Raw genomic sequence first — 15088 nt, forward strand, 5'->3', positions numbered from 1 at the left:
GATGCTAAATGTCCAAACTACTGTATTAGTAGTAGTTAGATAGGTTAACAGCGGTGAAGTTGCACTGCGGGCCAAAATTTTTCCGAACAAGAACCACTGTGAACCACTGTTACTGAACATTGAATGGCTTTGAACATTAGCTTTTGCCAACTTGATAATGAATTACCAAATTGCTATTATTTATTATCTAGTATGTTATGCTGTAGTAATTTAGAAACAGTTTAAATTCTAATGATTGGATTAGCTTCTGATCATTTGATGCTCACTGCTGTTTCTTAGTGAATTCAGTCTAAAATTACAAGGCAAAACTTGAGCACTTTGATGAGAAACTTATACTGTAGTAAAGTTATTTAGAAAGTTAATGTTTGCATCACAGGTAATGTCAGGGTATATTATATACCTCCTTCCTATAAAAAATTAAGACATTATGAAATGAATAAGCCATAGGGATGAAACGTACAACATAGGGAATATAGTTAGTGGTATTGTAATAGTTTGTATGGCAACAGATGGTAGCTTGTGGTGAGCATAGCACAGCGTATAGAATTGTGGGTTCACTATGTTGTACACCTGAAACTAATGTGACATTGTGTATCAACTATACTTCAATTAAAAAAAAAAAGTTAAAATAAGATGTTAGATGTACATTCCTACACAAATTTGCTGCAGGTATATTTTCTGAGCTCATACTTTAGTTCTAGTAGTTCCCTTCCCTATTCCACCTCTTATTGTGGGTTTATACTTCTTTTTTTTTTTTTTAATGTTTATTTTGAGAGGGGGAGAGGGGCAGAGAGAATCCCAAGTGGGCTCCACGCTGTCAGCACAGAGCCCACATGGGGCTCGATCCCACAAACTGTGAGATCATGACCTGAGCCAAAATTGAGTCAGACGCGTAACTGACTGAGCCACCTGGGAGCCCCTATACTTCTTTATAAAAAAAGTTATTTTACTTTTACAATATTGGGTCTGTGGAGAGAAGGAGATAAACATGCTTGCTATCTTGAATTAGTAATAAAAGAATCATAAATCCATGTGGACTTTTCTCATTTTACGTTAAGAGCTCCTTTTATTTTGCTACCGAGCTTAAAACACTTCTCCCTGAAACCGTCTCACTCATTCATTCACTGAGTGGCCTCAGTGATAGGAGCCGTGTTCACCTCAAGGAGCACAGAATCTGGTCATGGAGAGAGAAAATGAGTAGTTACACTGCAGTGTATAACTACAGTAATGGAGCTGGGCTCGGTGCCATGGGGAAGGTAGAGGAGAGGATAGCTGTTTTCATAAGAGGAGAGGATAGCTGTTTTCATATGAGAAGTACAGGAAGACTTCACAAAACAGACAGCATTTGAATTGGATCTTAGAAATTAAAGCCCAGAGTTCACTAGGTGGAAAAAAAGGCATGTTAGGCAGCAGGAACAGCATGCTGGGGCAGGGAAGGGTGAGCGATCAGAGGATGTGGTTGCATGTGACTATACGTGGTGGGGGAGTGGCAGGAAATGAAGCGGAGAAGGTAAATTATGGCCAGATTATGAAGGGCCTACGCAGTGTGTCCTGAAAATCTGGTTTGCGATGCAAATCTCTATTACACTGGAGTTAGCTAATAAATTCAAGCGATAGCATATTTTGTCAGGCAATTCACTGGTCCTCACAAGTCAGCCTATCCGACATGAACGTGTCCATCTACTTTTTACATTTCCTCTTTACTCAGTGTGTTTGCAACATAGAAGCCACATTACAGCACTAGTGCAGACTGAATTAAGACTGAAAATGTACTTGAGTTTGAGACTATAGAAATTTTCATGGGAGGAGAAGACTTTTAAGAGGTATTGAAATGATATAAAAGGGCAAACCATGCTTGTTTTTTGTCTCCATGATTGGCTGTTTTTCAAATTGCCTGTTCAATTTGTGACTTTCTGAAACTTAATTTTCTTTTTTTTTTAGTGGACAGAAGATTGCAGAAAATCAACCTATCCTCCTTCTGGACCAACGTGAGTAAATATCAAATGGTCAAAATGGACTTTGACCTTTAGGGAGATTTTTCTCTATGTAATTAATGATTTCATAAAAACGACAATAATGAACAAAAAATTAAGTGATGTCTTCTATCCTGAGGCCTTTATTTTTTCTGAGACAATTATTTTTTCAAGTTTGTGTATTACGTATTTGCCTTTGACCCTGGACAAATATGGAAATACCCCATGATTAAAATGCCCATTTCTAGCCTATCAAAATCAGAGGGAAAAAAATTTCCATTCTCCAGTAAATTCTGTCTACCGCTAAGCATTTTCTCATCCCAACAAGTGCAGAGCAGAGGATGACTTTTTTGGTGCCTCAGTATGAACCACTAGATTATATTGGAAAAAGCATAGAGTCTTATATGTGAGACCTTCAAGAAATAAACCCTGGTATGATAATCAAAGCTGTCAAAGACAGCAGAGGATTCAAAAACATAAGGAAGGGTCAGTGTCATATTTTAGTGCATTTAATGTTTATATTTTTAATCGAGGTGTATGGCCTTTTCAAATCTTTTGTGGCTAAATGAGCCTGTGAGAAAGACCCAAGAATAGCCCACCCACCCAGAGGGTACAGAATGTGGAAAAAAAGGGAAAGGTGTAGGGAAGGATAATCTTTTTGCCCTGTTTTCCTATTTTCTTTCTTTCTTTTTTTTTTTTAACGTTTATTTATTTTTGACAGATAGAGCATGAGTTGAGGAGGGGCAGAGAAGGAGAGGGAGACACAGAATCCGAAGCAGGCTCCAGGCTCCTAGCTGTCAGCACAGAGCCTGACGCGGGGCTTGACTCAAAGACCATGAGATCATGACCTGAGCCACAGTCAGGCGTTTAACTGACTAAGCCACCCAGGCGCCCCCTGTTTTCCTACTTTCTGAAAGTGGCCTGCTGGGTGTGGGGGAAGGAAGAAAACAACTTGAACGTGTTAGAAATAAATCTGCCATGGGCGCCTGGGTGGCTCAGTCGGTTAAGCATCTGACTGTGGCTCAGGTCATGATCTCACACTTTGTGGGTTTGAGTCCCATGAAGGGCTCTGTGCTGGTAGTTCAGAGCCTGGAGCCTGCTTCAAATTCCCTGTCTCCCTCTCTCTCTGCCCCTCCCCTGCTCATGCTCTGTCTCTCTCTCTCCTTCAAAAATAAATAAACATTAAAAAAAAATTGAAAGAAATAAATCTGCCAGTTATTTTACCAGCAAAAAGGAGTTTATTTGGGAACAACAGAGAATTGCAATCATTTACAAGCAAGCTACAGCAAAACCATAGGCAAGCCTAAAGAGCAAAAGAGGGGAACACTCTTTTATAGAGGAGAGCAGGGAGTGGCAGGTGGGGTTGGGGGGAGTTGGAAAGGCTGTTCAACCAAAAAAGGCCATTGGAGTAAATGGAGTTTGAAGTATAGTGGCTTCTCATTGGCTGATATGGCAGTCCCTCATTGGCTGGGCTGTTGCCAGGGGAGGAAGAAAGGTTTTCTTCCTCCTATGAGGTTAGTAAGTAGCACCTAAAATACTATCAACTTGCCAGGCTCCTTTCTTCCTGCTGGGTCTATAGTTGAGGAGAAGTGAGAGGGCAGGAGAGTTTCCCCAACTGCCTCCCGATTCCATTCTAAATGACGTTTCCTTTTAGATCAGGTGCCCTAAGTATCAAACCTAAATTTGAGCAAACTGCTCCCCGCCCCCATCCCCACCCCACTTTGGAGACTTTATATCCCTTTAAGGCCACAAATTTTAACAGGTGGATGCTGTCTCCTGTGAAGAGGTTTGAGAAGGGGGTATAGAGAAGCAAATCATCTACATATTTTAACAAAGTAGAGCCTTCAGAAAACTTCCTATCATCCACGTCATCTTTTAAGGTTTATGAAAAGTAAGAGGGACTCTGCAGAACCCTGGGGTATTTCTGTCCAGGTGTGCTGCTGTTCTTCCCAAGTGAGGGCAAAAAGATACTGGCTATTCCTACCAGCTAGAATGCAAAAATTCATGGCATCGTTAAATTGTGAAAAATTTGCTTTCACTAGGAATGGATATCAGTAGCATAGAAGGGTTGAGAACAACAAGATGCCGAGAGAAAACAATGGTATTTGTTGCTCTTAGGTCCTGGACAAACTTCCATCCTTGGGTATTGGATTTTCTTACACATAAAATAGGAGTATTACAGGGAACTAGTGAAGCCTGAGCCTTATAATCTATTAAGGGCTTGGTGCTTTGAAGGGCTTCTTCATTTACAGGCTACTGATTAATTCTGCAGAGAGGTTTTGAGGGATCTCTTTGAATCTTCATGGGGAGGTGCACTTGGGATTCTCCCCATATCAGTTAAGGATTTTGCCCATTACGGGGATGGTAGGTGATCCGGTAGGAACAAATAATCAGGGTCCCTAGATGCAGCTATAGATGCAGCTATAGTCAGATATGGAGCAAATGAAAGATGTGGAAGTGTCATTGCATCCCCCTGGTTGGCTATTTTGATTACTGTTGTCCAATTCTAGAATTATTTCCCCTTTGGGGAGAGGGAGATTCTGGCATGCTAGTTCTGTGAGAAATCCAGGCCCGGTAAGTGAATAGAGGTAGAGGAACTAAGGAGAAAAGGGGCCTATTTCTCAAAGGGCCTAGACAAAAGGGAGTAGCGTCAGAGATGGGAACCTGTTGAGATTTATCAGAGACCCCCACCCCCCACTTGAACTCTTTTGGCGCTCTTGAGGCTGAGGCTGCTTTACAGCAGTGGCACTCAGCACCAAGAGTGTGGCTCTGGCGTCACTACAGACAGAGATTCGTTCCCAGTCTGGAAAGTGGCTTCTCCAGGCCAGTTAGGAGGGAGGATCGGGACAAACCCCTGTAGTCCCTCGGGGCCACATAATGGGGAATTAGGAGGACATTGGAAAAACTCCCTAGGGGGCTAACAGCGCTTGGAGAGCTTAAGTTTCTAACAGTCTTTTTTCTTTTTTTTTTTTTTTTAATTTTTTTTTTTTTTAACGTTTATTTTTGAGACAGAGAGAGACAGAGCATGAACAGGGGAGGGGCAGAGAGAGAGGGAGACACAGAATCGGAAGCAGGCTCCAGGCTCTGAGCGGTCAGCACAGAGCCCGACGCGGGGCTCAAACTCACGGACCGCGAGATCATGGCCTGAGCCGAAATTGGACACTTAACCGACCAAGCCACCCAGGCGCCCCTCTGACAGTCTTTTTTCTAATGCTCTGACTCATTGCAATAACAGCAGAAACTAGGAGGTTTTTGGTTTTGTTTAGGAGCCTTCATTTGCCAAAGTTGAAAATTGAGAATTTTAGCAGTCTTTTTTTCAGGTGACCCACCTAGGATGCCAGTGACCTGGTTTGCCAAGTCCAATCGGGAGTGAACGTAGTTTTCCATTTCATCTTGGTCCTTTCAGCTAAAGAAGAAACATCCCACTTCAGGTCATTAATGAACATAGAGTTCAATGCTACCTGGGTGGATTCAGCATCTAGAGGAAAACCAGAATTTTTAAAAAAACAATTTGGAGTCGGTATACCTGGGTGGCTCAGTCCATTGAGTGTCCGACTTCTGCTCAGGTCATGATCTCACGATTCGTGAGTTCAGGCCCCCCAGGCTCTGTGCTGACAGTGTGGAGCCTGGAGCCTGCTTCAGATTCTGTGTCTCCCCCTCTCTGCCCCTCCTCTGCTCGTACTGTGTCTCTCCCTCTCTCTCAAAAATAAATAAACGTTTAAAAAATAATAATAATAAAATAAAAACAACTTAGAGTCTGTTATAGTAGCCCTGAGGAGATTCATCAGGCTTTTGTGTGCAGGCCTGAATTTTTGTTCCCATCAACAGGCTTAGGAAAAGCTACTGTCATTGCTCAGTGCGGATTTCTTGCAAGTGTTCTAGCATCTTGCCAAAAGTTAGGAGTCTGTTTCTCTAAATATCCTCCGGGATGTTCCCAGTGGGCTAGTTTCATCCAGTGTGGCCTTCACAAATAAGCATGTGGACTAATGGATATGAATCTGAGAAACTAGATTGCTAAGTTTGAATAAGTAGGTTAAATTCAATAGCAAGCTTATGGGGATCGTCAGTCACTTTAGAAAAGTCTTTAAGTGTGGCTTACATAGTTCCCTTGGTGCTGGGAACATGAGAAACTTGGAGTTTCTGTAGATCCTCAGAAGAGTCCATTTTAAAGAGGCAGGATTTAGTAGGTTCAGGAGAGGAAGCAGGGAACATTTCAGGGGAAAAAGGAGGTGTGGCAGTGAGAATAAAGGAAAGTGGCACCTGATGGGGGGCCTGACACCAGGTGGCTGCCTTGAGTCTGGAAACCAAGAAGGTAGGGGAGCAGAAAAAGAGGTCTCCGAAACCATTTTGACTTGGTTCACTTGTTGCATCAGTTAATTTACTGATTATTACTAAGAGACGAATTCAGGATCCTGGTAAGGATCCAGAAGTCTCAGGGTACCACCTAAAATAGGCATCAGCCTGCTTAAGATTCTCTCTCTCCCTCTCTGCCCCTCTCCTATGCACGTGTGCTCTCTCACACTCTCTCATTCTCAAATAAATGGATAAAATAGGTATCCTATTTAGGTTTGTTTGTTTGTTTGTGTTTTGGGGAACTGTGCTCTCTAGCTTACTTTTGAGTAAAACAAGTTTGGGGAGATCAAAATTTCTCCTTGTTGGCCATTGAAATTCTAAATTCCTTTTGGTTAACTCGGTCCATTTAGTCATAAATGTGCACGCGGATGGATCCACTTTAAAACATAAAGCAGCTGGAGTCCAAGTAGGGGCCAGGTACCCTCAAAGCATTTTGATGACTGGATTCCCATTTTTTAGATGTTTTTCTGTAAAGAGAAAAGTTCCTGAACACCACAGTTTGAACAGAACAGCCTGGTTCCAAAAGAATCAGACCGAAAGCCAGTATGTTTCCAGTAGGAACAGTCCAGTTCCAAACTGGAGTCAGACCAAAGGCTAGTGCATTTCCAGCAGGCATAGTGCAATCCCAAAATGAGTCGGGAGGAATGTCAACACAGACTGGTACAACTTAAACAGGGACAATTGGTTCTAAACAGGAGTTGGACTAAAGGTCATTACAGTTGTAACAGAAACAGTCCAATTCTGTAAAGGAGTCAACGAGTACTCTCATTTAAAAAAAAAAAAAAAAAAAAAAAAAAAAGCAAGTCTTTAAGACAGATCCCAAATAAAGCCTGAAGAGCTCCGATACAGAGAGAGAGGAACTTGAATCCTGGAGAAATCTTACCCTCAAACCCCAGGATTGGCAAGAAAGCAGGGAGTCCAATGGACTCTGTGGGTATGGGCACCTGTTTGTTTCCTCACCAGCTTTGGCATTGTTGGGGGTTTTCTCTGGATTCCACTTCTGATCACCAGGTAATGTGACCCTTAAAAATAAATTTGCCTGTTGTTTTACCAGCGAATATGGGTTTATTCAGCAAAAGCAGAGAATTATAGTGAGGGACAAGCAAGCTGTGGCAAAACCATAGGCAAGTCTGCAGAACAAAGGACAGGAACACACTTTTATAGAGGAAAAGGGGAAGTAGGGAAAGCTCTTATAAATAAAAAGTCTCCTGGAGCAAACTGGGAGTTGGAAGAATAGTGGCTTCTCATTGGCTGGGCTTTTGCCAGGGGAGCCTTTCCTCCCCTGCTGGGACTTGTTCCTTTCTTACTGCTAGGGCAGCAGTTGAGGAGGGGCAGTGGCACATCGTGAGAGCTCCCTGTCCACTGATTCCATTCTAAATGACATTTACCTTTATTCATTTTCAGAAACCAGTAATAATAAGATGACAGTTTCAATTTTTTGTAGCACTCCAGTTATATATGTTGTACTGCACTTGCCTAAATTATGTATTCTAAATAGCCTCTATCCCAGATACAGACTGTAATAAACAAGATTCTTTTCATTTACTCACCTTTATGTCAAAAGAGGCAAATATATGGCAGGAAGTAATTTAGAAGTAATCAGTCTCTGGGGTGCCTGGGTGGCAGAATTGGTTAAGCATCTGACTCTTGGTTTCAGCTCAGGTCATGATCTCACGGTTCGTGGGTTCAAGCCCCACATCAGCCTCTGTGCTGACAGTGCGGAGCCTGCTTGGGATTCTCTCCATGCACCCCCCCCCCCCCGCCCATCTCATGCTGTCTCTTTCTCTCTCAAAATAAATGAATAAACTTAAAAAAAAAAAAAAAAAGTAATCAGTTTCCATGTTATTCTAAAGCCGTGAACATTCCAGCCCTCTGTCATGTGGCTTGCTCTCTGGAGGTCTTCCTTTGTGTCAACACTGGGACCATCTTGGTGTTCAGTGCCTTACTGAGTGCATGCATCTCATGGCTGGTCTCACTGCCACAGTTCATTACAACACGTAATGATTACCTTCCATGTTTAAGACTTTTTTCCTACTCCCTTTCATGTGTACCTTACAGGTGTCTATGAACTGGTTACCCTACAAACCTTCTCTGCTTGGGCTTTTAATTGGTTCTAGGTTGTTGAGTGTATGTATGTGTATACACATGTACACATACATGTGTACAAAGCTCACATGTACAAACATTTTTCTCATATTTATGTATCTATACAATGTAAATATTTTTGCTCTGGTATTCCTCCTGGATTTCCTCCTGCCTCACTAGCCTGTTCTCCACATCAAATTCTTCCATTCTGCTCTGATCCTTTTCTCTGAACTATAAATGTGTCTTGGCATGTGAGAGGGGAGCGTGGTATTCACATACCTTTGAATGACAACACAATCCTCCTGTACTTTTTTTTGACCAAGTACATCGATTGCAGAGCTCTGCATGGGCATCTGTGAGCAAAGAGAGAAACACCTGTGTATCCAGCCTGACCTGTCAAATAAGTACTAGAGATCAAGGGACTGACAGCTGGAGCACCTCCAGAATCCATCCAGATCCCATTAGCATTTATTTTCTCCTCCTTCTAATTTGTGCATGCATATACTGTGTCACTTGGACTAGTTTCCGAGCCACCTGGGGAGCCAGGTGGGTTCAGGCACTTCTTAATAGTGACTGTGATGATCCGGGCACAACAGTTACCAAGTCTCAAAAGTAATTTAATGATGTTTATTGTTTGTAGTCAAGTAGGAAAATATTCTCTAGTAATTACTATTGATTGAATACCGGTACTGCTGAGTGTTTTTTGTGTATTTCATGTAATCGTCACTGCCTTCATAAGGCAGATACTATTTATTTCTCTAGGAATTTGAGGTAGAGATGTTAAATGCTGAGATATTTTAGAAAACACTTAATGTGAATTAAAATGTGGGATCATGGCTAAATTCTAGTTATTAAAATAATTTTGTTCAGTTTAACAGAAGAATTTTCAAAGAATTCTGATTAGTGGAGGTATTATTATAGAGAGGTTTCTGGGGTCTCCCCATGTCCTGTTAATCTTATCATCTGCTGTAATGAGTTTATTTCCTCTACATTTCTTCTTTGCAGTCCTTGAGCCTACCCAACGCTCTGAACTGGAAAAGAATCAGGAGATTAGGGTGGATATAGGTTTGGTGGCTCACACCAGGGCAATAAGGGAGCAAACGCTGGCTATTTTTAGGCATAGTTCTGATAAATCACCAAATGGCACACCGTTAAGGGGCTATTTCAGTTTAGTAACAAGAGGTGGAAGATAATGTTTCAGCAGCTACAGAAAACAGTTGTAGAGTTCATCCACCAGAAATGTGGCCCAGCTCCATCGATAAGGGAGTGGATGTTGCAATGTCTTCATTGTAGAAATTGCTATATGTCAGTTGAAGAGTAGAAAATCAGGGAATACATATGATGGAATAGTGCTTGGGTTTGGACTGACTACAGAAGCATGAGAAGAGAGGGAACATGGCAGGAAGAGTCACATGGCTGAGTGACTGGTGAAGGTTCTTGAAGCCAGTCATGGGAAGCTAATACATGTTGCCACTTCTGGGGGCTTAAAAGATGCCCTTACTGAAGCCAGTGCTAAAGACATGATTTGACAGTAGTGTTAGACTGTCTAAGACAGAACTCTGAGACTGGGATACCAGTCGGAGAAGTGCCCAGAGCCTAGACTAAATCTTTGCAGAGATTTGGGAGGGGAAAAAAAGCAGATATTTTCTTTCTTTTTTTTTTTTTTTTCTTTTTTTTTTTTTTAATGTTTGTTTATTCTTGAGAGACAGAGACAGAGCGTGAGCAGGGAAGGGACCCAGAGAAAGAGAGACACAGAATCCGAAGCACACTCTAGGTTCCTAGCTGTCAGCATGGGGCCTGACGTGGGCTCAAACTCGTCAACTGCGAGATCATGACCTGAGCTGAAGTCAGACGCTTAACCCACTGAGCCACCCAGGTGCCCCAAAGGCAGATATTTTCTAGCACTGATACATAGATTACATGAGGCTCTTGAGGCGACATTGATTCTTCACATGTCACCAATTCACCTTAACCTTTCAGAAGGTAGAACTCTAGTCTAAGATTTCTGAAATCACATGTGATTGTGTATGCAACATAGGGCAGAAACACTAGGTGGGAAAATGAGCTTCTCTGCAAACTTTGGTTTGAGTGCTGTCGTCTGTATTGTTGTTAAGAATGTGCCTCTAACATATCCATCTAGATGTAACTGTCCAACTCCCATCAAGAAACTGCTTTTGACGTTTCATGGTGATGCACCTCTCCTTTCAGCTATAGGGGTCCAGTTCCGTGGTATACCATAAATCTCGACTTACCGCCCTATAAAAGATGGCATGAATTGATGGCTGACAAGGCACCAGCGGTATGCTGACTGTTAAATCTTCTGTTTGTGACTTTACTCAATATAATTGCATTTTTAAAAGAACAGTTCATGAAAATACATACCAGGTATTTTAAAGATACGGTTTTGATACTTTCCTCCCATTAACAGTAACAGAAGAAAAGATGTCATTTTTCTGTAGCTTCCTGCTCTTTTTACTAGCCTTTGCCTTTTGTTTCTGTATCGTCTACCTTCATCTTAATCATATGGCCTGTTAAAGATGTATTCTCTGTATATATTAGATTAAAATATTTTCAAATACCACTCTGCTTATGTATGAATAAGTCAAAAGGTCTGTATCTGTTTTCATTTTACCATTATAATCTTAAATGTCAACACTTTTTATGTCTATTAATTAAATTATCTATTTATTTTTCAGCTAAAGGTTATAATGAATTCCCTGAAGAATATGATAAATGCTTTTGTGCCAAGCGGAAAAATTATGCAGATAGTGGATCAAAAGTTGGTAAGAAATATTATTTCCCACAATAAATTTTAAACATACACACATCCCCATATACATGCAGAGTTCACACAAGGCTTTTGTATTTAAAGATGTAATTTGACAACCTCTTCTAAGGAGGTTGGATGAGTTTGCATTGATTCTAGACCACCTGTCACAACTTTAGAGGTACTTAAAATTCTGTGTTCTGCTAGTATTAGAGTAATAGGACACAAAATAGCATGTCAAATTGTGGCAGTTTACTGCCCCTTCATTTGTTTGTTTGTTTGTTTGTTTGTTTGTTTGTTTGAAGTATGGACTATTTTATACAACAATGGGCAAATGATGTTATTTCATCTGGGAGCATGTCATTTCTGTCCCCTCACACAGTGTGTTGACTCTTGAACTATACAGGTTTGAATTGGGAAGGTCCATTTATACCTGGATTTTTTTCAGTAAAGTACTGTAAATGTGTTTTCTCTTAACAATTTTTTTTAACTTTTTTTTTGTTAACATAGCTTTTTTATTGTAAGAATACAGTATAAAATACATATACAGAATACGTGTGAGTCAGCTGTTGATATTATCAACAAGGTTTTTGGTCAACAGTAAACTGTTAGTAGTTTTAGGGAAGTCAAACATTATACAGAGATTTTCAGCTGTATAGGGGGTGAGCTCCTAACCCCCACGTTGTTCAACATTGTTCAACAGTCAACTATACCTTTGCAAGTTCACTATTGGAAATTGGGGTTTTTTTTTGTTTTTTTTAAGTACATTGCCTGCAATCCCAGGACACATTTCTCTACCTGTGTATGACCAGATGACATATTCAGCCCAGCTGCGTACTTGATGAGGTCCCTCAGTGGCTGTGAAACTCACTTGGGTTGTGTGTTTCTTGTAGCTGTGTATTCACCAAGTCGATTCATTTCCCTCCTGGTCATGCAGGACAACTCCATTTCTTCAGCTCCTTTTTAATTTAGGTAGAACCAATGGAAAATCTAGGTTCTGGCCCTTAGGGCCTCTGAGGGATCCTCATCGCCCTGTTTCAATCACAGCTCTGGGACCCTCAAAGTTCCACAGGGTACAAAGGACTGGGGAGGACACCATAGGCCTAGGGCAGATGTTTTACCTCAGCACTTAGGACATTTGGGATTGGATAGTATTTTCCTGTAGAGGCTGTCTGCTCATTGTAGGATGTTTAGCAGCATCCCTGGCCTCTACCCACTGGGTGCATCCCTTCATTTGTGAGAACCACAGGTGTCTCTGGACATCACCAGATGTCCCCTGGGGGATGAACCACTCCTGGTTGAGCATCACTGTCCTAGAGGCTAGATGATCTAGGCATATAATCCCTGTGACCCTTGCACCTGCCAGCCACTACCCCTGTTACCCCTCATGCTTGTGCTCTCAGAGCTTTTAATTGAGGTATCCCATGGGGCACCTGGGTGGCTCAGTTGGTTGAGTGTCCGACTCAGTTTTTGGCTCCAGTCATGATCCCAAGGTCATGGGATCAAGCCCTGTGTTGGGTTCCAAGCTGAGTATGGGGTCTGCTTGAAATTCATTCTCTCTCTCTCTCTCTCTCTCTCCCCCCCCCCCGCCACCCTTCTCCCCCTCTCTCCCTCTGCCCCTCTCCCCAGCTTGCGCTCTCTCAAAAAAAAAAACCAAAAAATGGTATCCTTCATGTTCATACTAATCAGACCTCCCCAAAATACAAAGGTTGGCAGGAGCAGCAGATAAGAGGCTCCTGCTGTCCCCCCCCCTACTCTCTGTGCCAGCAGTGAGGGCAGCTGGCCCAGGCTTTGCATTCAGACCATATTGGGGTTTTTCCCCCTTCAAACATTGGATTTTAAGGTTGGATCAGTCACCTAATAACTGTATCCTTCGACATGTTTCTTACATTGTGAAACATGAGAGTTCTCATCGGGAACAATGTAGTAGTAATAGATATTGTATATGGTGGTCGTGAGGATTAAATCACGCTGTGAATTTGAAGCACAGTGCCTGGATATAATAAGTGGTTAATAAATGTTCAACAAGTCCTCTTTGTATTCGCAGGAACATCCCACTCGTGTAATGCTTTCAATTCCGAAAGGAAAAACGTATACTTAGTTAGGTAACATGACACATGAAGACCAAGCTGGTGACAAATAGGACTTGTAAAAGGTTTACACATTATTTTATTAACAGCAGGCTGTGAGCTTGAATTGTTATCTCCCTGATAGTGAATAGTTGCATGTGAGAATAAAATTGTATGTCCACAGGGAATTTGCCCCTTTGTCCCTTGTTTGCGCCCAGATCGTGGTCATGCACCGCGGCCCAAGAAGCCAGTAACGAAGACAGAAGGCTTGGTGGATGACTCAAAGACAGATTTGTTTTTAGGAGTGTGGGAAGGAAGTAGTAATGAGGGTGTAGTGCCAAGGTGAGAGGGCGGGTTTGGGCAGAGATAAGGGGTAGTTGTCATGTTCCTGTGTCGTGGGCCCTGTTAGCTTATCTGAGTGCAGTTATCTTTGCTCTCTGGAGAAGAGGTGAAATGTGAGGCAGGAAAAACAACCCTAGGTCTTTGGATCATACTGAGAACAGCTAAGTTTAAGGGAATAAAGGCAAGAGGTCAAGACTGAGGGCCCAGTATTGAGTCTTATGTAGAGTCTTTTAGAAATAGGGGATGTAAAAGTGCCTTAAAAATAACTAATTATTTACTATGGAGGGGCATCCAGAACAAACTATATGTAAAACAAACAAACAAACAAACAAAACCACAAATCTCAAAACAACCCTTTAGGTCGAATGATTGGTAATTTATTTGTTTTCCAGCCTGGTCTACTTGGCAACTTTCCTGGTCCTTATGAGGAGGAAATGAAGGGGATTGCAGCAGTTACTGACATACCTTTAGGTAAAGTTCCCTTTGCAGCTTTTGAAAGATTTAATAAAACACTTTAAAATGTTTCTGTTGAGGTATTTTTCTGTTGAGATACACTGCATAGATCTGAAGTATACAGCTCAGTAGAGTTTTTAATATGCATACCTGCATTTAATCACAACTCAGATCAAGATACAGAAAACTCCAGATGCGCCTGGGTAGTTGAGGCGTCTGACTTCCACTCAGGTCATGATCTCACGGCTCATGAGGTCGAGCCCTGCGTGGGGCTCTGTGCTTACAGCTCAGATCCTGGAGTCTGCTTCGGATTCTGTGTCTCCTTCTCTCTCTGCCCCTCCCCTGCTCGTGCTCTGTCACTCAAAAATTAATAAACACTAAAAAAAAAAAAAAAAAGGATACAGAAAATCTGAGCAATGCAGAATGTTCCATCATGCCGTCTCACAGACAGTACCGCATCCCCAGGTCACTGCTTATTCTGACTTCAGCATACAGTAGTTTTGCCCCTTTTTAAAAAATGTTTATTTTTATTTTTGAGAGAGAGAGAGACAGAGCACGAGCAAGGGAGGAACAAAGAAAGAGGGAGACCAGAATCCAAAGCAGGCTCCAGGCTCCGAGCTGTCAGCACAGAGCCTGACGCAGGGCCAAACCCATGAACCGTGAGATCATGACTTGAGCTGAAGTCAGACGCTTAACCCACTGAGCCACGCAGGTGTCCCAGTTCTGCCTCTTCTTGAACCTCCTAATTACAGTGTGATCTCTTGTGTCAGGTTTCTTGTACTTATCATTGTAGGTAGTATGCTGCTGTATAAGTAGTATGTTTGGGTGGTTTCTAGACTTGGGATATTAAGCATAAAGCAGTTAGGAACATTCTTGTATCTGTCTTTTGATGGACTTATGCCACTCACTTGTGTTGGATATATACTTGTTTATGGGGTAGCTGTATTTAAGCCTTGTAGATTCTGCTAACCAGTTTTCAAGGTAATTGTATCCACAGACAATCAGCATAGTACAAGAGTTTGTTTTCTCTACTTGATACTTCTCCA

General features: G+C 41.9%; 1 protein-coding gene across 4 annotated transcripts in view; it reads left to right on the forward strand.

Annotated features, from left to right (window-relative positions):
- Positions 1-15088, forward strand: part of ASAH1 (N-acylsphingosine amidohydrolase 1) — a 49623-nt gene that overhangs the window by 21861 nt on the left and 12674 nt on the right. For 2 of the 4 annotated variants that reach the window (XM_007098982.3, XM_042983021.1), the window contains 4 exons: positions 1942-1988; positions 10620-10710; positions 11108-11194; positions 13982-14060. In XM_007098982.3, coding sequence (XP_007099044.1) covers positions 1942-1988; positions 10620-10710; positions 11108-11194; positions 13982-14060 — 304 coding nt within the window. The remainder of the gene's footprint in view (positions 1-1941; positions 1989-10619; positions 10711-11107; positions 11195-13981; positions 14061-15088) is intronic. The other 2 variants (XM_042983020.1, XM_042983022.1) reach the window with 1 other exon arrangement.

Source organism: Panthera tigris, chromosome B1, assembly GCF_018350195.1.
Source record: "Panthera tigris isolate Pti1 chromosome B1, P.tigris_Pti1_mat1.1, whole genome shotgun sequence".
Lineage (NCBI taxonomy): Eukaryota > Metazoa > Chordata > Mammalia > Carnivora > Felidae > Panthera > Panthera tigris.